Genomic DNA, 21,960 nt, shown 5'->3' with positions numbered 1-21,960 from the left:
GCCAGTGCCCAGGATCCCCGTCTAGATTTTTGCTGTCTTCTCTTTTGGTGGGGCTGATAGTTGTTGTTAGGGTTTCCTGTTAGTGGGCGAAAATATCTATTTACTCTGCAACAGGGCAATTTCCCCAGGCAAGTCTCTAACTAGCTAAATGCCTTGTCCTGCCTCCGTGGGCAGGAAGGCCGCCCACCACAAGACACGAGGCGCTCTGCAGGGAATTGTTTAAGTAGCGCTGGCACCCACCGCACACCAATACGAGTCGCCACCACCAGGAGTAGCAGGGTGGAGATGGGGCCATTTGGGGGGGTCTGTGCCCCGGCCCAGCATGGTTGCTGTCCCAGGAGGACCAGCCCCTCCCAGCAAGGCAGGGCAGGGCTGGGGGGCACTGGCAGGCTAGCCTTATACTGACTGAGTCAAAGGGTGTGGATGAGGTGGTGGTCCACCCAGTCCAGGAAAGTCAACAGGGGGCCCTCCAGGGACCCTCTCAGCCATGCAGGGTCTCTCTGAAGGGAAAAGGCTGCAGTGGACCAGGGTCTCAGGTAAGGGGTTGGTCAGGTCCCTTCATCCTGGGCACACAAAGCTGTTCCATGGGGGTCTTCACAGAGCGGGGGTGCGCAGAGTTGGTGTGAGTGCACAGGGGCAGCATGGGGGGGCGAGGAGGAGGCCCCGCTCAAACTTTGCCCCCACCAATGCTGACCACAGTAGGACCAGCGGGGCTCAGGCTGCGACTGGTGGGACACTGTGGGGTGGGCTCTTCCAGCTTGGAGATGATCTCAGGCAGGGGCTGCAGATTCCATTCACCCTGCAAGGAAGGGATGAGGAGGTAAACTGAGGCTGGAGGGGCAAGACAGGGTGTCACCTCTATAGCCACTTTTACCAAACTCACCTTGTCTGAAATTAATGCCCCCTCCACCCCCAAGTTGGTCCTTGGGGGTCCCCATCTCAGTAAATGCCCCCTCCCCCGGCAACTCAGTTACCTAGTCAGGAACCTGGGAGGCATCCAGGTCTCTCCCCACCTCCCTGCCCACTGCTCAGTTTTCCCTAATGTAGCAACTAGAGCCCCTGGGTGCAGCTCTGATTTTTTGTTAGCCATTTCTCTGCGGCAGGCTGCATCGAATGCCAAGATATCCACCACCCCACGCAACTCTCAGATGAGCCAGTATTAGTCCTTCCCTCGGTGCTGGGAATGTTTGATTTAGCAATTAATCCAGCTCCCAAATGCTTCCAGGAAAGATCTGCTCCCCAGATCTCCAGCCTGCTGAGCCTTATGTGACTAACTCGGCAAAGCCCTGGTCTCTTGACCAGCAGCTCGCTGGGCAGCGGGAATAAATTAGATGCCTTTAAGTCCTAGTGGGTCTCAGATAAGAAGGAAGAAACCAGCCTGCAGTTTCAGATTGTTTGGTTTCTCACCTTCCCCTCCCCCGGCGCTTTATTTTTAGGCTGTGGGGGAGGTTGCTGGCGCCCTGCTCACACCACAATGTGCAGACCGGGATGAGCCCATGAGGAGCAGTCTCCCAAGAGAGGGTGGCCACCCTGTCCTTCCCTTCCTGGCAATGTCAGCATCTACACCTACCGCAGGCCACCTGTCTGTCACCACTGGGTCCTTCTCTCTGTCTCGTGTTTGGAGTCAGCCCCCCACCCCATGCAGGGCCTCCTCCGGGCCTGGGGCAGATCCGGGAACAGAGTGTGGGGTACTGCACGACTTGCTGGGGGCATGGCTGGTGCCCCACCTACACGCATCGGGTGGCGCACCTGGAAGCGGACAGCGGAGGACTTGTTGCAGTGCATGGAGATGGGTGCAAAGCCGTACAGGGCCCCCAGCATGTCGCGGTTGAAGGAGTTCCAGGGAACAGAGGCAAACTGCTGAGGGACGGAAGCCTGGGGGCAGGTGCAGACGTCCTCGCTGTTGAACCTGGCAGGGGGGAAAGGAGCAGCCCAGTCTGGAGTACGGCTGGTGGGAGGGGAGCCCAGCAGGGCAGGCATGGCAGGTCCCCAGAGTGGTCTCAGGCCACCTCTTCCCGAGCCCCCCCCCGCCTCCACCAGGCCTGCTAAGGTGCTGCCTCCTCCTTGCTCCACACCAGCAATGCTTCTATCTCTTGTGGCCTCTTGGGGCAGTTGGTGATGGCTGCTCCAAGGCTCGCTTGAGGAGGCTTCTCAGGCCAAGTCCAGGCTCAGCAGGGAACAAGTGAGGGATCGAACAGTGATGCCTGCACAGGCACTCTCATGGGATGGAGGCCCGGTGGCCACCTGTGCGCTAACCCTGCTCCGAGAACTTAGCCTGGAGTTCTCACATTCGCCCAGCCACCTAACAGGGTCTGGGGGCTTCTGTGTCGGGGTTCCCTAGGGACAGACGGTGCACACAGGCACCGTACCTGTTGACGAGATGGAAGTACTTCTGCAGAAAGCCCCCATCCACGGCGCTCTTACAGAGCTCCAGCTGCGTCTGAGGGTAGTAGTGCACGTAGTTGACACACATCTCCTCCAGGATCCCGAAGCCCCCCTGCAAGTTGGAGAGGACCCCCATCAGCCCCGGGCATGTCACCCTCACATGCTGTCACCCAGCAGCTTTTGCCATGTCCTGTTCACCACGTCACCCATCCATCCATCACACAGTGTCAGGCAGTGTGGCAAGCCCCAGATGGAGCAGGGTACCAAGGCCCAGCCCTTGGGGAACCCCTGCCCCCGCAGGAGAGGCGGGCAGCAGGTTAACTGGTAAATACCTATCAGGTGGTGATAATGGGGTAAGTGGATAGGTGCACGGGGTGCTACTGTTCCCATTTTATGGGTATAGAAGAAACTGAGTCTCAGAGAGGACAAGGGGCAAGCCCTGTGGTGGCCACAAGGTCAGTGGCACAGCCTGAGTGGATGCAGCCTCCAACTGCTGGCTGGGAGCTGTCCCCGAGGACGGCAGAGGAGGCTTCCCCCCATACCGCAAACCCACACTGTCCACCTCTCAGGAGTCAGGAAAGATGGAGCGGAGGCCGTGACACAGCCTGCAGCCTCCCAGGGCAGCCCCACAGCCTCTCCTGATACAAGAGGGGCAGAGCAGGCGCTCTGAGTCCCCGCCGCTGGCTTTTGGCCCCTGGCCAGGCCGGTGAATGTGGAAGCTTGGCCGGGGGAGGACGAGGACGCCAGCAGATTGGACAAAGCAGAGCTCCTCCGTGCCTGGGTGGGGACCCCCTGCAGGGCAGGGGCCAGGCCCATGCCCCAGCCCACCTTCGCCTCCCCCAGCCGAGCGGCTCTTTATCTGGCAGGTGGGAAAGTTGGAGGGAAGAAAGCATCTGCTACTTTATGGCAGAACAAAGTCTGTGAAAAGCCCAGCGGGGCGCTCGCATCAGCTGCCCCTCCTCCCGGTGCAGACAAAGGGCTCAGCACGGGGCGGTTCCGCCCGGGGTGTCACTGTGGTTGTCTGAAAGGGAATCCCCGTGAGCAGATCAGTGTGGCCCCGGAGCAGCACCTGGCGGGCTGGACGGCCTCCACTCTATTGTTCTCTGTCCTGATTCCTCCTTTCCCAGCCCGTCCCGCCCGCCTCAGAAGGGGCAGGTCACCGTCCTCTGTGAGTTCCGGGCCCTCCCACGTCTCTGCTGCCTCAGACATCAAAAGGGACCCGGTCAGGGGCCAGCCTCTGCTCTCCCCTCTGTCTTTCACCTGGGGGAGGAAATCGCACTTCAAAGGCCGCTGTCTCGGGATCAGCAGGCGGGGTTGTCAGAGCGTGGGAAGCTCCGACCTGCCTGCTGGGGGCTGCCTCCCCTTGGGGAGGCCGGGGCCAGGGACGCCCCAGAACGGCCAGCCCAAGGCCTCGACCTGCAGACCCAGGCAGGGACGTCCGCGGCGCTCACCAGGCCTCAGCCCAGCTGCCTGCCGTGGAGCCCCGGGGGTGGGGCAGGGAGAAAGGCCCCGGGTCTGCCTGGGCAGGGGTCCCTTTCACTCTCTGCTGACTGAGTGTCCCGCAAGTCCCATCCCCTCCCTGGCCCCCAGCAGCTGCACCTGCAGAATGGGGGCGACAATGTGGGTCTGCGTGGGCCGCCCTCTTGCTCACTCACCCACAGCACACGGAGCTGCCCGTGAGAGGCAGCCTAGGCTGGGCTGGTGCCTGGACTCGGCGCCAGGCTGCCTGGCACCAGCACCAGTCTGCCACCTGTCACTGGACCTCTCCCTGTCTCCTGACAGCACCTGCCTCCCGGGTCCCAGCGAGGCGTGCAGGTGAGGATGAGGGGTTAGAGCAGGTATGAGAGTCTGTGGTGAGGGCTCCGTGCCAGAGGCTGCCCTTATACACCGAGCCCTCCCCCAGATAGGACAACAGATGGGCTGGGTGCCTGCAAAGTCCTCTAGCCCCCGAGTTTGTGACCAGGAACACAGGATACTTGTCCTCTCCAATCCAGAGGGAGGGAGGAAGGGAGGGTGCGGCAAGAGCTCCGCAGGCACGGCCCTGGCTCAAATCCCAGCTCAGGCCCTTGTCAGCTGGTGACCGTGGGCAAGTGTCTTCCCTCTCTGAGCCTTCATTTCTCACCTGTGAAAAAACAGACAAAAACTCCTCCCTTGGAGACTGGTGTGAAAACTAAATGCGTGGTGGGGACAACTCCCATGTCCGTCCACCTGTGCACAGATGAACCAGTTGTGGCCCATCACACAGTGGGGCATCGCTCAGCCACGAAAAGGAATAACGTCTGACACGTCCTACAACACGGATGAACCTTCAAAACTTATGCTCAGTGAAAGAAGCGGGACACAACGTGCCACACGGTGCAGGGGTCCATTTACAGGAAAATCCAGAATAGAGCAAATTGGTGGTTGCTTAGGGTGGGGACGGGGGCTGGGGAAGGTGACCGCTAACGCCGGTGGAGGGTGGGGTTTCTTTTTGGGGTGATAAGAATGCTCCAAAATTGACGGTACTGATGGTTGTATGTATCTGTGAATAATTGAAAGTCATTGCATTTCACACTTTAAGTGGGTGAATTGTACGGTGTGTGAACTATATCGCAATAAAATTTTTAAAAAAGAACGTAAACCGAGACTGTCGCCACGCGATAAATCTCGGTTGAACGCACGTTGAAGGAAGAAACAAGAAATAGTGGCCTGACACAGTCTGGAGGTTGGGGCTGGGGGGTCAGCTGGGATGTAGCCCCAGGTCTGGTCCGCTCTGAACCTCCCGATCGCCACAAGAAATAGTGGCCTGACACAGTCTGGAGGTCGGGGCTGGGGGGTCAGCTGGGATGTAGCCCCAGGTCTGGTCCGCTCTGAACCTCCCGATCGCAGGATACGGACGGGGAGCTGGATGATCGATCGGCAAAGACCTACGGGCCGGGCGTCAGTTCGCCCAGGGCAGTGGTGGCTGGTGCCTTCGTCCCGGTAACCGTGGGTAGCATCCCCTGCGCTCTCCCAGGAACCCAGCTGGGTGACGCCTTAACCGGGCACCTGTCTGTCAGCGCCGCCTGCATACCTAGCCCTGAGAAGTGCTCTCCCCCAGCACAGACTCTCCTCCTCCTTGGACGGCCACAGTCCAGCCGTCCTAAATCCTCCTCGCACCCCTCGTCACCCTCGGACTACAGCACGCCCCTCCTGACCCCCACCCACGTCTCCATCACCCGTGAGATCCCTCCCCTCCCTAGACGGTTCTTCGTCCTCCTGGCCTTCGTCCACTGGCTCCATCCTCTGGGCTCCACGATGGCGCTCCCCTGGTGAGGCCTTCCCTGGCCCCTGTGCTCGTGGCACCTCTACCTGGTTCGTCATTTTTACATAACTTTGCTTGTTGCTTGTAGCGGGTGCTCAGGCCTGTCCCTAGTGGACTTTGTGACCCACGCGGACCAGGGTCCCCCCTCATACGCATGGCTTCTCCCCAGGCCCAGCCCGGGGCCTTGCATACAGGTGCTATTCAGTGTTCATGGTAGTGGTTCTTAAGAGCAGGCTTCAGAGTCACCTGGGGAGCTTGTTAAACACACATTGCTGAGGGCCACCACCCACATTTGACTCAGTAGGCTTGGGGTGGGGCCCAGGATCTTACATTTCTAACAAGACCCCAGGGGATGCAGAAACTCTGGTCAGTTCTCCACACTCTGAGAACGGCTGCAGCTGTCCTGAACGAATGAGGGACGGACACCCCTGCCCCTATGTTCTAGTTGAGGAGTTAAGGCTTGTCCTGGAGAAAGTGTTAAAAATCCTGAATCAGACACCCAGGCCCAAGATGGCCCCTGGGCAGGGGTGGGGAGGGGTCAGGGGACTTACCACCGTGGCCAGCTTCCTGTCTTCCGTGTTGTATGTGCAGGAAGTGATGAGCACATCCCCCTGTCAACAAGCCAGCAGATGCCATCAGCACCTGCCCACCTGAGGTTAGCAGGTGCACCAGGCCCCTCCCACATTGGCCGAGTCCTGGAATATCCCTCAAACCGGGTCACGAGCTGACTGTCCCCAGGGAGTTATTACCCAGAGGCTCCTGTGGCCCAGTGGGCACCAGCCCATCAGGACACGGGCCACAGACAGGGCCCGGCACAGTAGCTGTGTGGGCTGGTTATGCCACAGCTCAAGGGTGAAGGTGGGCAAGTCCCCACCCGGGCCTGGGTTTTCCCTTCTGTGCCATCTGGGGCTCCGTGGGCTCCTCAACACCGCCATCTCTCTCTGAGCTCTCAGCTGATCAAGCCAGAGGACGCACGCATGTCAGGGCGCGTGCCTCCTGATGTCCCTCCACGAAGCCACACGTGTCTCACTGTGAGGCAGCCCCAGACCCCACGCCACCCACAGGGGCTCTCCACGCCTGTGCACTCTGCCCACCACCCCATCGCGCTCTCTCTCTCTCTCTCTCTCTGCTTCTGGGGCGGCGCTCCCCAGGCCCTGCCGGCCACCCCACCCCGCCTGGCACTCACCGGGTGGACCGACACGACCCTCTTCAACATGCGGATCTCCTGGGGTAGTCAGGGCAGAGAAGAGGGACAGAAGGGGGACTTCAGAGAGCTCAGACCTGATTCCCAGCCACCTGTCCCCTTCTTTCCTCCAGACAGCCAGGCCTCCCAACCCTCTGGCGTGTGGGTTTTGCCTTGGACTCCCTGGTGGAAGCCAGGCAGGGGATGAGATTAGCACAGGGAGGCGATTAGTCAAGATGGTGTTACCGTAGGGTGCCTGGGCCCCCCAAATCCCTTAAATACCCGAGGGGCTGGCTGGCAGGTGCATACTTCATCCCTGGGTACCTGGCCTAGCCCAGGAGCGGGAACCACCCCGGGGGGGGGGGTTTCTATGGCCGTTGGGAGACAGAAGGCCAAGCAGGCCCCAGGAGGGCAGAGGGTCCTCACCTGGAAGTGGGCGCTGTAGTGATTGTCCCTGTTCACGATCTCCCTTTCTCGGCCATCCCGGGCTAGCACAGTGACCACCTTTCTCCCGGTCAGGTGTGTGTGCAGCTGAGAGGCAAAGATGTGGATCCCAGAGGGCGGCAGCGCCTGCAGGGGCAGGGTGGGGGTGTCAGAGTCAGGGCCTGACCCCCAGGGGCCCCTGACCACACCACCAGAGAACAGTGACACTAAGTCTGTTTCCCCGGAACGTCAGCGCTTTCTAGGTCTTTCTCCCTGAAGGGTTGGATGCCCCATCAGAAAACCCGGTGGGAATGAGCTGTCTCAGTGCAAGATGGTTCTGATGGCCCGAGTCTTCCAGAGCTGCAGCCTGGAGCCTCCTGGAGGCTGCTCAACTCATTCTTCACTCACACAGCAGACCCTCACGGTGAGCCCACCATGGGCAGGTCACACCAGGCTGCCCAGGTGAGCTGCAGGGGGCTGCCTTGCCCCGTAGGCTCTCTGTCTGGTAGACGATGATCAGGGAAACAGGTTGTAGTTTGCAGCACCCGCCACGTGCCAGGCACTGGGCAGGACCCTCAGCTCCAACACAGTCCGAGGCCATGTCCCCCTGTGGCCCCCACAGCCCTGGCTGTGACGCTGCCCATCCAAGCTGTTGGCCAGCCTCATGTCAAGATGCTCTGCAATGGAAGTTTCCCTCACCGAATGTTAACTTTTTTTTTTTTCCTTTTTGTCTTTTTCCATGTCCGGCAACGGATCGCAACCCTCAGTGTCGCCCCCTGCCATCTTGAACAAGCTTTGCTTGCCTGACGCTTGGGAGACTGGCACGCTGCGGGAGCCCACCCATGTGAAGAACAGATCCCAATCCTTTGCTTCATGGGAAAGGAAAACCCACCGTACACCTCACCGCAAAGCAGTCTGCGGTCGTGGGCACAGCTTTCAAAGTCAGACAGTCCAGTGCTTGAATCTTCCCTCTGCGGCCGCTGTGGGAGGCACTGTGACTTCAGCAAGCCTCAGTCCCCTCATCTGCGCAGTGGGCACGTCAGCACTTACCTTGCAGATAATTGTGAGAAAAGTAAAGACACCGTACAGGAGAAAGTGTTTGCAACGCGTACGACAGACTATGAAATATAAAAAAGAGCTTCTAGGAACTATAGTAAGAAAGACACACAACCCACTAGGAAAACTGGGTAAAGGATATGAACAGAAAAGAGCAGGTGGCCAAGGAAAGCAGATGGGAAGGTCCTCGAGCTCCACGCCAGTCAGGAATTTCAAGCCAAACAACACTGAAACGTCTTCCTCCCAAACAACCCAGAAATGTGCACAAGGCCCCGAGGACGGAGCTCCCCGGGATTTTCCACCTGGGCAGCCCCCTTGCCTCACCTGGGACCACCCAGGCAAGTACATGGTGAAAACCCCCACGCCATGTAGTACTATACAGCAATTAAAATGCAAGTCACAGGACAAATTATTCAATTTGTTGAATAATTTGTAAACTATTAAATATGATTCTTTTTAAACACAAAACAAAGGGCACAGGTATTTCCATCGCCTGTAAGGGCATGTGGAAATACACAGGAAAAAAGTCTGCAGGGACGCAAAGAGCCAGGGAGTGGGTGTCTCAGGGCGAGGGGAGGTGGCTGAGAACTTCATCTTCAGCCACAGGGCCTGCAGTTTTCGCTGGCGAATGCGTGTGTACGTCACCCACATAATGAAAGCGGGCTTTAAACTGCAGCGCCCAGCCGCGCTGGCCCGTGGGCATGGGGAGTGGCGGGAGCTGCGGTGGCTGCTGGAGAGGGAGGTGCGGGTGCACCACGGCCTCTCAGCAGGGAGGCTGCCTTGAACACAGAAGAGACAGAGGGCCGTTGCGGAGCGCAGGGGGATTTCAGGTCAGGGGAGCCAAAGCTATGTCTGCCGCCCTTCCTGGGCCACCACGGGCCAGGCCTCTGTGGGGGACCAGGGCGGCAGGAGGTGTGCTGCCAGGACCAGCCCCACTCACCAGCTGGGTGCACTTGTCTGTGCAGTAGCCGGTGAGGACGAAGGCAGTCTCCCCTGGGGGGATGGCCATCACTGGCGTGTACACCAGGCCCAGCTCCATGATCCCCGCGTCGTAGCGCCGCAGCGTGGCTGTGTAGTACAGGCGGATGCCCGAGGAGTCGCGCCGGCCTGGGAGAAGTTGGGATGGAGGTGAGTGGAGGTCCTCCCCGCTGCCCGCAGCCACAGCTCAGCCTGCGGCCCCAGCTGCCCCAGCCACTGCTCAGCCTGCGGCCCCACTGTCCCCAGCCAGCAGGCGGAGCTGGTCTCCCCACACGTGCCCCCACCTGGGCATACCAGGAGCCACGGCCTTTGTCCCACACCTGGGACGCTGGGCAGACGGACTGCTACCGTCAAAGAATCAACACACCCTGCCACACTCAAGTGGAAGGAAAGAGCCATTGTTCCCACGACAACTAGTTGGATGCCAGGGAAAGACTTGGGAAGCACAAGTAAGTTTAGCAGCGCTGCTACCGGAGCTGGTGGGTGAGATGCCTGCGGCAGGTGTGGGAAGCAGTTAGACCGCTCAGAGTCAGCTCAGATGGCCCTGCACGTGCTCTCCTGCTCTCCTCCACGTGCAGAGGAACACCAGCTGGCATCGGACTGCAGGGCCGTGGCCCCAGGGTGGGGTTTGGGAAAGCGGAGGGTGGGGAACTCCCCCGGCTGCCTGGTGAGCGCATCTGCGCACTGGGGTTAGCAGGAAGTGCAGCTCGTCCTTCTTGCAGCTCGCCACGTCCACTGCTTTGAACACTATCCTGCAGCACGGAGGCAGACCCAGGGCACCGTCTACTGAGCGAACATCTGCAGAACACTCCGAGCAGGAAAGCGGCCCAAGGGACAGGGATGGCATTAGAGGTTCGGCCCCTGCTCACACATTGTCCCCATCCCACTTGGCCAACCTGAGTAGGAAAGCGGCCCCAGGGGCAGGGATGGCATTAGAGGTTCGGCCCCTGCTCACACATTGTCCCCATCCCACTTGGCCAACCATGTGCTGTGTGTTCTTGGATGACTCGCCGTACCTCTCTGGGCCTCAGTTCACAGTCAGGACTTCTTCCAAAGGAAGACTCAGCACTTCCTCTGTGCTTGGAGACTGCGTGTCTCCTGACCGTGGTTTGGCTACACCCGCCATTTCTTCTCGCAGTTTGCTATTTGGAGAGTCCATGAAGCTCCCTGTGCAGGCAGGCTTCCCAGTGGTCATACAAAGCTGATGGTCAGAGGTTCAGGGACACTGGCACCCACTGGCACATCCACACAACCGTGCATCCTCCAGAGCCCTATCCCTCCTGCAACACCACGCTAGTGAATCAGTCAGTAACGGGCTGCTGAGCACGGGGCTGGGCCCATGGGGAGGGCGAGAGGTGTTGAAAGGACTGGCCATGGCCCCACGCGGGACGTGGACAGGCGTGGTGTGTAACTGAGGGGCATGGACCACTCAGCCAAGGGTGGGGAAGGATTTCAGGTGGCGAGGAAGGTGACATGGGCACAGGGATCTGACTCACATGGGCAAGTCTTCTGACAAAGATGAAGCAAGAAGAGCCAGGAGCAAAGTCCTGGTCACAGGAGAGAAAGAAACAAGCTCAGAAAACCAGCTGGGACAGACGGCCTGGTGACCCACGGTCCCCTCACAACAGGGAACCCTGAGATGGGGAGTGACTTTATCTTCGTGCCGTTCTGCTCTTTTGGTTTTCAACAGCGTATTTTTGCCTTTTTTGATAAAACAAACCAGAAGAGAGCCGGGCCGACAACAACGTCTTCCCTGGGTGCCAGAAATTGTTGAAACATAACTAATCACCTTCACAAAAGCTTTGCACGGTGAGAATCATCGTCCCCAATTGACAGATGAGGAAACTGAGGACAGAACCCGAACCGCAGGCTCTGCCCAAGATCGCGGGTCTGGGAGGTGGCCCAGTGGGATTCGAACCCAGGGCCGGTCGACTGGGACGCAGGGCACGGAGCTTTGGGGGAAGCCAAGATCACCTCTGGCCTGTGTCTTGCTCACTCCCTACAACTCCCAAACTCAGACAGCTTCCGTGTCTCTGGGCTGATGACATCAGAGGATAAGAATAAAAGGGGAGATGCAATTGGTTAAAATTCAGATGGGGGTTAAATAATGAAATAATTGTGGGATTTTGATATTTATAGAAAAGCAACCCATCTCAAGATGTGTGCACTGACAGGAGCATCCTTATATTTGGCCAAGGATCCATAAATACAACCAGATAATCAGGAAGAGACAGACCTTCCCGGTACTTAAGGAGTTTTCAAAATCCATTCGCTTCCAGGTTTTAAATGAGCAATAAATCCCCATCATGCTAAGGCCCGTGCTGACTTATTCCCTTCTCGGTGCATGTTGTCGATAATTCCAGCAGTGACAGAAAATATTTCTCATGCAGCCTGGATGAAAATCCCTGGTGACCGTTCGTGGAGCGCAGCCCTGCACCCACTCGAGCCGGGAGGGAGATGTTCACAAGCTCTTCCCGCCTCACCGCAGCTGTCGGAGGCGAGAACTCGGGCTGAGGCTGAGCTCCCCCGCCCCCGGCCACCCAGCTGGCGAGGAGCAGGCTAGGACCTAGCCTGGAGCCGATGCTCTTATCTATCAGCTTGCACAAACGAAACTGTGCCACTCAAAAAACAAAAAGAGTGGGAGATACTGGTGAAACAGAGAGAGGGAAACGTTTCAGCTTCTGGTATGGTGTCAACTGGCATTGCCGTCCTCAACGCCGACTCTGGTTGAGCCACCTTCAGGCACGGGGTGATCCAGCAGCCCCCACTGTCTGCCCTCAGCATCCCTTCCCGTCCCCTACACTGCAGCCGGGCTGGACTGCCTGTGTTCCTGGAACATGCTCTCCACTTGTCACCTCCCTGTCCACGCGCAGACTATGCCATCTATCTGGAGTGTGGCACCTGGAAGCTTCCTGTGTGAAAGTTCGTCTCGACCTCCAAGGCCCATGTCAAATGCCACCATGATGCAGTCCACGCCACCTGGACTCTTGTCTTTTTGCACATCCTTGCACGTTGCTTGCATGTCCCTCATGCACGTGCATGTGTGCGTGTGTGCACGCCTGTGTCTTATGTCCCTTCCAGAAGCTCCTGGAGGGCACAGACGTGTCTTGCTCATTGTGCTGCTCCCCTCTGAGCCTGGAACAACAGCTCTCACTCGGCAGTCCCTCCATAAATGCCGATAGAGATAACACCCTTTATCTGTGTTACCACGTGGGGAAAGCAAGAGGAAGGAGGTAAACAGGAGTGGTCCCTGCCCCCGGGCACCCCTGAGCTAAGTCGGGTGGCATGGGCTGCTGTCTGAACACTCAAACTCACGACCAGGACGAGAGCCCAGGGAAAGATCCCTTGATTCAGCGCCGTCATCTCCTGGCAGGGTCACCACGAACAGGTCGTTTCACCCTTCTGGACCTAAGGTCTGGCGTGGTAAATTGGGGACCAAGACGGCCATCCTGCATGCCTCACAGGGGGCTGTGAGCATTTGTCTTTGCTGAGAGTAAAGTGCTTACAAACCCAACAGCACTAAGTCACCTACTCCTCCAGCACCCAGGGCAGACATCGCTGACCAATGACAGCACTGCCCTGCTGGGATGGTCCACAGGGGAGCCCCGTGAGCAAAACCCATCTGCCATCCCTGACACACACACGTGTCGGAAAATCCCATACACACACTTAGGGCACTCGTTCACTCTTCTGGAACGTGTCTTGAGAAGCATGAGGAAGCTCACAGCCAGGGATGCCCCCAGTTGGGCCAGAACCCCTCCCTTCCCCTGAGGACAGCTTGGGGGACAACACCTCCCGAAGGTCAGACCACCAGAGGGGGTGTCAGGTGGTTTCTGGGCAGGAACCACTGCTGGCTCTGGAATGGCCTGTCACCCCACCATCCTGCCAGCTGTCCTGTCCCAGCCCAGCCTATTCTGGGGAGGGCAGAGCACAGCCCATGGGCACTGGCGGGTCACCCCACTGGGGAGGAGCAGTCGAGGACGAGGGGCAGCTGCTGGTCTGAGCAGCCTGGCAGAAGTTGGACCTCCACGGGAAACGGCCTCTGGGGCCCCACTCCAGCCCGAGCCTCTCTGCACTCCCTGACCGCATTGGAGAGCACACCCTGGACTTCACGGGAAACGGCCTCTTGGGCCCCACTCCAGCCCGAGCCTCTCTGCACTCCCTGACCGCATTGGAGAGCACACCCTGGAACTGGCTGCCGGCTCTGGCTGGCGCTGCAAAGTGGGGTGGGGGTGGGGGGTGGGCTGCACTGACTCAGACTAACCCAGCCTCTAAGTGAGTCATTAGCAGGAGAGGTGGCACAGCAGGGAATCAGGCTGGTCATGCCAAGTTCAAGGCTACGTGACTACGGCTGTGGAGATGGCCCGGAGCCAGACCTCCCGGTTTCAAATCCCTACTCACCCCATGGTCCTGGAGGTCTCTTCACCTCTGGGCCTTCATTTGCTTATCTGCAAAATGGGGACTCAGGAACCTCTCCCTGTCCCCTCCCAGGTGGGTGGTGCCTGGGACGGTGCCATGTCGAGGGACAGGGGGAATGTTGGTGAGGTTGCTGGGCCCCACCACATGCAGGCCACTGCTGGGCCCAGGGATGCTGTGATGAGCCAGCCCCAGGCGGCCCTGCCCCCGGGAGCCCACGGTGGTCAGAGAAGACGGGCGGTGAGCGAGGGGCGTGCGGGGGGCACTCGAGTGCCGTGTGCACGATGAGCCATGACAGGGAGGCTCAGGCTGGGGTGGGGTGCCGCGCTGCGCAGACACCGGGCACCAGCCTCTCCCTGACTTGACACGGCCGAGCCCAAGCGTATCCGAGGGGAGGACAGAGGCAGGGCCTGGGAAGCGCACTCACGGGGCTGCCCTACCTTCTGTCTTCAGCGGGTTGTGGTAGTGGACCTCCAGGCGGAGATATCGGGAGGACCCAGATCCCCCGAAAGCAAGGCCAGCTTCCTCGGGGTAGTAAAAGGCCTGCGGGGCAGCAGATTGGAATGACACTGTCCTGCTGACAGGCAGCTTGTGTCCAACCCACAAGGACGTCCTATTAGCCTCGGGGTCAGGGAATGGGGGAGGGGAGCTGGTGGAAGAAGAGCTGGTGAGACCCCTGTGGACTTGCCCTGCCCCCAGCCAGCCCCGGGACCACCCCGTGCACAAACGCTCCCATTCCAGGGGGATGAAATCAGTGCCCAGGCAGCCTACTTGGGTTTTTACAGAAAACCAACAAAGTCTGGGAGAAGCCCTCAGGGCCCAAAAGAACGGTGGGTTTCAGACTGTAGAGGTGACTGGGGGCTGTTTGGGGCACGGGCCCTTTTTGATGGCCTCATGAGCACCCTTGGGAGCACCCTCCTGGGGCTTCTCAGGGAAGCTGGGGACAGAGCCTGGAAAATCGGCTGGAGTGGAGGGCGCTGCACGCACCTTGGCGCCCAGGGCCCAGGCGGCCAGCACGTGGCGGCAGTAGTTGAGGCGCTCGGGCTTCATCTTGGAGTCGCAGGGCCCGCTGAAGTGGGGGAAGCTCTCGAACTCGGCGGCACACTGGAAGACCTCCATGTGGTGCACCAGGGCCTCGTTGCCCTTGGTGATGATGGGCTCGTACTGCAGAGAGACTGCCCTGAGCCTGGGGGCCGACGCCCGCCCACCCACTCCCCCCATCCCTGCAGGCGGGGGGCTCTGGCCCAGCAGCTCCCCTCCCTGGGCCTCTGTTCGCCCATCTGTAAAATGGGAGGGGTGCAAAAGGCAGTTTCCTGAGGCACTTCTGGGGATGGGAGGGTGGAGTCACCAATCCAGAGCCAGAGAACCTGCTAGAAGCCCTTGAAGAGCTCCAGAGTGAGGGAGTGAGGACCAGACAGGCCATTTTCTGATGAGGTGGGACAGGAAGGCAGCTGTCCTCACGCGGTTGGGGCAATGGTTGGGCAAGGATGACAGGCCCCTGGAGCTCCACTGGGAGGCAGGATAGTCCTGAGGATAGAGGCTGTGTCCCAAGCACACCGTCAAGGCCAGGCCACTTCCTGCGGTGTGACTTTGGACATTCACATCACCTCTCTGGGCTGCACTGCCTCTGCTGGAAACAGGGACAATTCCTGGAGCTGGCACCATTGTGATGAATGGGGTAATCCCTTGCCCTTCCCCTGGGGCCAGGCACACAGTGGACATCCAACACAAGTGTCACTACGATGTATCTACCAGGGGGATATTAGAGCAATTGAGTTCTAGAGCTCGTCCAAGCAGGACCGTATGCAGCCCTCCGAGTTTGGGGACCACAGGAACCCCAGGTGGAAGGCAGAGCTGGGGTGAGGACCGGGGCCTGGACCCCCATGTACCATGACGATGTGGCGTCGGGGGAAACCGGCAGGGAGTTCGGTGATGTAACACCAGTACGTGGTCTCCTGGCCGGGGATCAGGACATCAGGGGCGTGGATCTCCATGGTCTGCGTGTCTGAGGGCACTGCCGGGATGGGGACGTCAGGCTTCAGCAGCTGCACCCTCTGCAGCCCCGTGTGCAGGCCCGAGGTGTTGATGGCCTCCAGTGACTGGAACGGCTCCTCCAGGAACCCGTACACCAGGTGGACAGTGCCGTCCTGCAGCCGGAAGAGGGCCCAGTCAATCGCCCGCTCAGAGCCCCCCAGAGTTGGGCCCCTTGGTAACCAGAGGGGATGCCATGTCCCTGCCCACCCATGCCAGCAGGCAATACATCTTGCTCTCATCTCTGCAAACGAGGGAACCTGTGAGGCTGTGCATGGCCCCAACTGGGATTAAACCCCAGGCTGACAACCCCAGAGCCCCCCCATTTGCACCTTGCATCAAACACATTGTCTTTCTCAATGCATCCTGTATGCACTTGCTTGGCATCCATTCAACTAGCAACTCCTGGCCCCCCACGAGCCCAGCAGCTGAGACATCTGCTTCCTGAGACACCAGCTGAGACACCAGCCCAGGGTCACTGGGAACAGGGTCTGGGGTCATCTCCTCTGACCAGATCAGCCCAGCCTGAGGAGTCAACACCCCCTATAAGATGAGAGAACCAGACTGGGGCTTCCGGACAGTGACACTGGACTGGTGGAGCTGTTCTGTCCAATACGGTCACCACCAGCCCTGTTAGCGCCAGACCATGCGGGCATAGGAAGTTCTAAGGGTCAGCACTGGGCTGGAGGTTACAGACAGGCTCACGGGTGGAGGCTGGGCTGGCTTTCTCACACTGCTGTTAGTGGAAGCCAGCGTCCAGGGGTAGGACATGGTTCTGGAGGTGTGCTGTGCCATTTCTGGGCACCTGTGGATGGGCACCTGTGGTGGTGGCTAATTTGCTCTCTGCATTTATGGGGACCCCATGAGCTGCTGTAGAGGACACCTGAGAGTCCCAGGCAGGCTTCCCCACCCCCGCAGCCTGGGGGCTCGGCCTCCCTGGGATGTCCTTCCAGAGAACAGACAGGCCGGCAAGGAGGCTGAGGATGCAGATCAGCTAAGGGAAGGAGGTCATCTCTTGTGGCTCTGGCTCCTCCCTGGCGTGCCATGAGCCCCCTGGACATGCTGTCCTCTCTCTCATCTCAGGCTCTTCATCTGGCAAACCGCCAGTTGTTCTGTTTTCTGAGATTCTGTATTTGTCTGTTTGGCATCCATTAATTAATTACAAATGAACGGCCAAAGTTATTTATAGCTCCCCTGCAGTCCTGCTTTCATGGGTGCATGAAAATCATATTCCAACCCAGCACCCCCTCCATCTAACTCCCACATGCCAAGTGACAGCGCCCCTGCCCAAAATCACCCCAGCGCCATGAACCAGGCAACTAGGCACCCCCCATAGCCCAGAGCCCGCTGGAATGGTTTACACTAGCCAGTCCTCAGCTGTCCCCTGCCCTGCTCTGCCCTTCCCCAGGAAGCCCCAGTAAAGTCTCCAAAGGCTCCTGCCTCTGCCTCCTGACCAAAGCTGGCGTGGCCACACGACCAAAGCTGGCATGGCCACAAGGCCTTGCGTGGCAGGCGTGGCGTGCCCCTTCTCTCAGGAAACGTAAGATGTCTTCCTTCAATGGCTAGCTTCTCCACACTGTCACTCAGCTATGTCCATACCTGAGTACAATGACCAAAGCTGGCGTGGCCACAAGGCCTTGCGTGGCAGGCGTGGCGTGCCCCTTCTCTCAGGAAACGTAAGACGTCTTCCTTCAATGGCTAGCTTCTCCACACTGTCACTCAGCTATGTCCATACCTGAGTACAAACTGCTGCGTGCCCCGACCACAGTAAAGGACAGTGTGAGGCGATGCCTGTCAAGGCACACTAGCAAATAAAGGTGCTGTCTCAGGGCAAGGCAGCCTGGTTTTCCTAACTGGGAGGTCTTGGTGCAGCGTAAGGAGACTATGATTCTTTGGACCTGTTTTGTGGCATGAACTTCTGGACAGAGCTGGTTGGGTCTCACAGATCATTTAGATCCTGTCTCCATTTTACACACAGGCAAACTGAGGTCTGGAGGAGGAAGGGAGCTGCCCCCAGCCTCATGGCAAGTAGGAGATGAGACTGGGTTGGGAAGCCAGATCTCCTGAGCTCTTCCCAAAATTCCACCTGAAGATGATGGGACCAGGAGGAGAGAAATGTACAGGAGCGAGGTCTAGTGGCAGCGTGAGAGGGCTCCGGAAGACCTGCGTCGAGAGGCTGCGTCAGCTACGTGTCAGCAGAGAGCTGCTTCTCTGAGGGTCCAGGGAGCAGAGCTGGGCCCTCCCAAACTGCCTCAAAGCCACCCAGCTGCCTCCAGGCTACCGTCCTTGGCTTTCTCTCTGTGCACACCTGGCCCAGGCCCAAGCCCCGGACTTCCCAGGGACAGGAAAGGGCCTGACACTGGCCCAGGAGGCACACATGGGCACTCGGGGACACTGCCTACCTCAATTAGGTAATCCTTGGGGTCACAAGTGCTGAAGGGCCTCTTGAAGAGCAGGGACAGGCCTTCAGGGGTTCTCTGTGCCTGCAGCAGCTGGTAGTCCTGCTGGGGGTCCAGGTGGATCTGCCCCCTCTGGTCACTCCAGGCATCCTGCAGAGACAAGCACGAAGGGCCCGTCCTAGGGACAGAGTGCAGTGGGCACCTTTCCCTGCCTGAGCCTTCTGAGACCTCGCCAGGAGTGGGAACCGGGCCTTAGACAAATACCGCTCCCATTCATCTAGGAAGGAGGGGTCGTACAGAGCATGGAGCCTTGGAAAGGGGAGAAGTCCAGACAGGGGTAGCCAGGGAGGCAGGAGAGAAGCCAGGACACAGTGTTTAAGGTGGCAGGCACTCCCAGGTGCCCACCAGGCACGTGCACAACCCTGAGGGTGAGCGTCACCTTAAATGCTGTACTCTAAGCATCTCTCACCTCACACTAGCGCCAGCCTTGCTTGGAGAGGGTAAACTGAGGCCCAGGGAAGAAACAGACCTGCTGCACTTTTTCAGGACATTTCTGGGATCTAGATGACCTGCCCTCCATCCTCCCCTATCCCCAGCTGCCTTCCCTGCAGGCACCCGACGCTAAGGTGTGGCGCAGAGGCCCCAGGACAGCGCACGGCATTGGCCTGGGAGCAGGGCTGTGGGGAGGGCGGGAGAGCCTTCCCCAGTAAGCAGGGCTCTCTCCACGTTCCAAAATACCACGAGTCGTTTGCCTTAAGGATTTGTGGTTGTGTTTCTTTTTAATCCTACATCCAGGGCTAAAACATGTTTTCTTCATTTCCTTGAGAAAAAAGAAACCTGCAAATGATTTTGCCAAATTTTCCCTGGAGAAAAGCAACACAATGGAGTCCCTGCTGGGGGACACTGCTGATTTGCAGAAGAACTAATTTTAACCAGAGGCAGAGAGTTAGCTTGTGGTATTTCAGCTGGAAACCTAGAGTATGTGAGCTGATTGCCGAAGGAGGAACGACTGAGTCTGACATTTGCTTTCATAGGAATTTGTTGTGCGTTAATCTCCAGCGCACAGAGCGGTGCAGTCACTGCCTCCTCAGCAGCTGGAAACGCAGAGGAAAGGCTGCCTGGAGAGAAGCAAACTCTCCCAGACCCAGGGTACAGCGGAGTCGAGGCTTACAAACAACTCCGAGCTGTGAGCGACAGGGTTCCGCTGCTCCTCTGGACAGCTCAGAACCGGGGGCTGACCCTGTCTGTCTTAGCTGTGACCCCCCAAGCTTAGGGACTTGCTGGGTGTCTTTGTGCACAGGAGACAGTGCAGCCCAGCAGGGCCTTAACCAGGCAGCTCTGCCTCATCCCACCTGGGTGTCCCTAAGCAAATGGCTCTGGCCGGCCCAGCCTCGGTGCCTCACCTGTGAAATAGGTCAAGTGCCTGCCCAGACCCAGCTGAGCTCCAGAAATATCAGCCACAACAACCCGAAATGGTGGAGGGGGAGTGGGAGCGTGTGCTCTCCCTTCAGACGATGATGCCGGAGCCGGCCGCCCGGCCCAGACTCCCCTCCCAGCGTCCAGCTCTGTGCTCCTGGGAGACTCCCCCACTCACTGGAGTAAAAACCCATTCCTCACAAAGAAAGTGCCTCCTGAATTGAAGGGAAAAAAAAAACCCCAAAACTTTGCCCCTCCTGTGCCTGTTTCCATGGAGAGTTGGGTTTTATCCCCTGAAAGGCCTTGGTGGCTGGTCCCAACGAGGGGGGAAAGCAGGAGAGGAGACTAGGGTGGGCGCTGGGCTCTCCCTCCTCTGGTGAGCCCCCGCGGCTTGTTGAGGGGCCCCAAAGTCCAGGGTAGAGGCACATTTTGAAGGAAAGGAGTCCAGGGCCCTCCTGACTGCTGGGGCTCAGCTCCGTGGGGCTGGTTCCACATCTGGGGGCAGCCTGCGTGTGCAAGCCCAGAAGGTCCACTGTGCTGCATGCTGGCACTGGTGTGCACACACGTGTGCTGTGCTTGGCTGTGTGCCACCACCTTGCCCATGGCAGTGGATATGTGTGCACTGGGGGTGTGGCATTGTGTGTCGTCTATAAGAATGAGGGACGTGGGGCACATACAGGTGTGCGTGGGCAGTTACACTCCCTGGGACTGCTGGGTCCCATTTTGAGTGTGCAGTCAAGGACCATGGAAAGCATCTCTTTCCCGTTTTGTCCTCACATTGGCATCCCCATGTCCCAAGCTTGTGACACAGGCTGGGCATGGGTTGGAGTGAACGCAAACACTGTTAGCAACGCCACCTTTGCTGGGTTAAGCGGACAAGTGCAGGAAGGAGGCCGGGCGGGGCGCTGGGTAGGGGCGAGGTCAGGAGAGCTGGGAGGGAGGACAGACTCACCGCAAAGTAGGCACTGTCACCGTCAGTCCAGAGCACAACAAGGTCAGCATTCTCCAGCTCTCCACGGTCCGACATCCCAAACAGGACCCCAGCCCGGAGCCCCCGCACCAGGAGCTGGAAGTGCACGACCTCCTGGACATAGCTGATGTTCCACAAGAGCTCCAGGGCCCCCTCGGGGTCCAGGGGGATGCGGTAGGGGAAGGGGCTCTCGGGAGGTGCCGAGCCCTGCAGCGCAGCCACCAGGATGACCAGGAAGACGGCCACGGCTGTGCCGTACATGGAGGCGGCCTCACGCACGTTGGGGCTGGGGAGGCTGGCCCAGCGACACCGGCGGCTGGGGGCCTGCATGGCGGGCTTGAGCGCACTGGCCCCACCTGGCCCTTTATGCCCAGGCCCTCCACAGGGGTGGGTCCAGGCCTCGCCGGTAATCACATTTGTCTGGTAGGGAATTCAATTGTCCCAGTGGCCCTCCCACCAGCCCCAGCCCCAGGCCAAATGCTTTGCCTCCCTTCAGCCCCTAATTGGTGCTAATGTCACAGGAACATCTTCAGCTCTTCAGCGGGAATTGAAGCAGACCGGCTGGCTTCCTTCCTTCTGTCCGGAAAGCAGCTCCTCCCTGCAGCCAGCAGGCCTCTCAGATGCCCTCCAGCCAGGCACCAGCCGGCCACCTGGTGCAGACCCAGCACAGCTAGATGGATGGGCACACGAGACCCGGGGGGCCACGTTCGAGGTGGCCCATGAGTGACGGGTCCCTTGCTGCTGTGGGCCTGACCCAACGAGGGGAGCTGTTTCTACAGTACTGGAGGGTGGACGAATTTCAAACTAAAAATAAAAGACAATCTCCAAATAGGCCCTGTGTTTAGACACTCTCTCCACGGCCTGCTGTTCCCACTTTTGTCTCCTCTCTATTTCCCCCGCAGGCTCCAGCTGGCGCCATGGGTGCTCCAGAAGGAGTGGGCACGTCACTGGGGGCAGGCCGGGAGGGAGGTGCTGGGGGATGGGCAGGCCGCAGGGCACGTGGCTGGGGTGACAGCCTTTAAGGAAAGGAGGCGAATGACAGGCCTGAACTTGAACCCTCTCAGGCCAGCCAGCCAGCACCGTTTCTCCCATGCGCACCCCAGGGCCTTTGCACTGTCTGCCCACGAGCCCCGTGTCAGCCTCGCTGCTGCACCAGCTCGCTCCCCTCCCTCTCGTGCACAGCGGACTGACGTGGGCTGCCCCCTCCCAGAAATCCTGCTTCATCTCCCATGCTCCGACCCCCATCCCACCCCACCCCTGCACCCGACTCTCCAACAGGAAGGTGAGCCACCCTTCCTCCCTCCCACCTCCCATCCTTCGTTCTCCCTCCTCCTGTTCCTCCTTTCTCTGGAGAAACCAGGAATCCAACCTTAAGAACACGTGCACGTCGGGGCGGCACCCAGCGTTGGGTCCTCGCATG

General features: G+C 59.2%; 1 protein-coding gene across 1 annotated transcript; it reads right to left on the bottom strand.

The window, feature by feature from the left end:
- Nucleotides 1-565: 565 nt before the first annotated feature.
- On the bottom strand, nt 566-20,870 carry DBH (dopamine beta-hydroxylase (dopamine beta-monooxygenase)). The gene is made up of 12 exons (XM_008580680.1): nt 20,523-20,870; nt 18,158-18,304; nt 15,614-15,871; nt 14,712-14,888; nt 14,165-14,267; nt 9,271-9,437; nt 7,278-7,421; nt 6,855-6,893; nt 6,220-6,279; nt 2,370-2,497; nt 1,750-1,909; nt 566-799 (listed from the first exon to the last, which is right to left on the bottom strand). The coding sequence occupies exons 1-12, from the start codon at nt 20,868-20,870 to the stop codon at nt 668-670; spliced, it is 1,863 nt and encodes a 620-aa protein (XP_008578902.1). The 3' UTR covers nt 566-667.
- Between the last annotated feature and the right edge of the window lie 1,090 nt (nt 20,871-21,960).

Source organism: Galeopterus variegatus, unplaced genomic scaffold, assembly GCF_000696425.1.
Source record: "Galeopterus variegatus unplaced genomic scaffold, G_variegatus-3.0.2 Scaffold2145, whole genome shotgun sequence".
Classification (NCBI taxonomy): Eukaryota; Metazoa; Chordata; class Mammalia; order Dermoptera; family Cynocephalidae; genus Galeopterus; species Galeopterus variegatus.
The sequence above is the reverse complement of the archived record's forward strand: the minus strand, read 5'-3'. Positions and strand labels throughout refer to the sequence as shown.

Bases quoted from the DNA above. Each gene is read 5' to 3' on its own strand.
- DBH (XM_008580680.1), bottom strand. From the start codon at position 20,870: ATGCAGGCCCCCAGCCGCCGGTGTCGCTGGGCCAGCCTCCCCAGCCCC. The intron at 18,305-20,522 runs GTGAGTCTGTCC...TTGTCTCTGCAG, and splicing joins GTGACAGTGCCTACTTTGCG to GATGCCTGGAGTGACCAGAG. The intron at 7,422-9,270 runs GTGAGTGGGGCT...CTGCCCCTGCAG, and splicing joins CAGACAAGTGCACCCAGCTG to GCGCTGCCGCCCTCTGGGAT.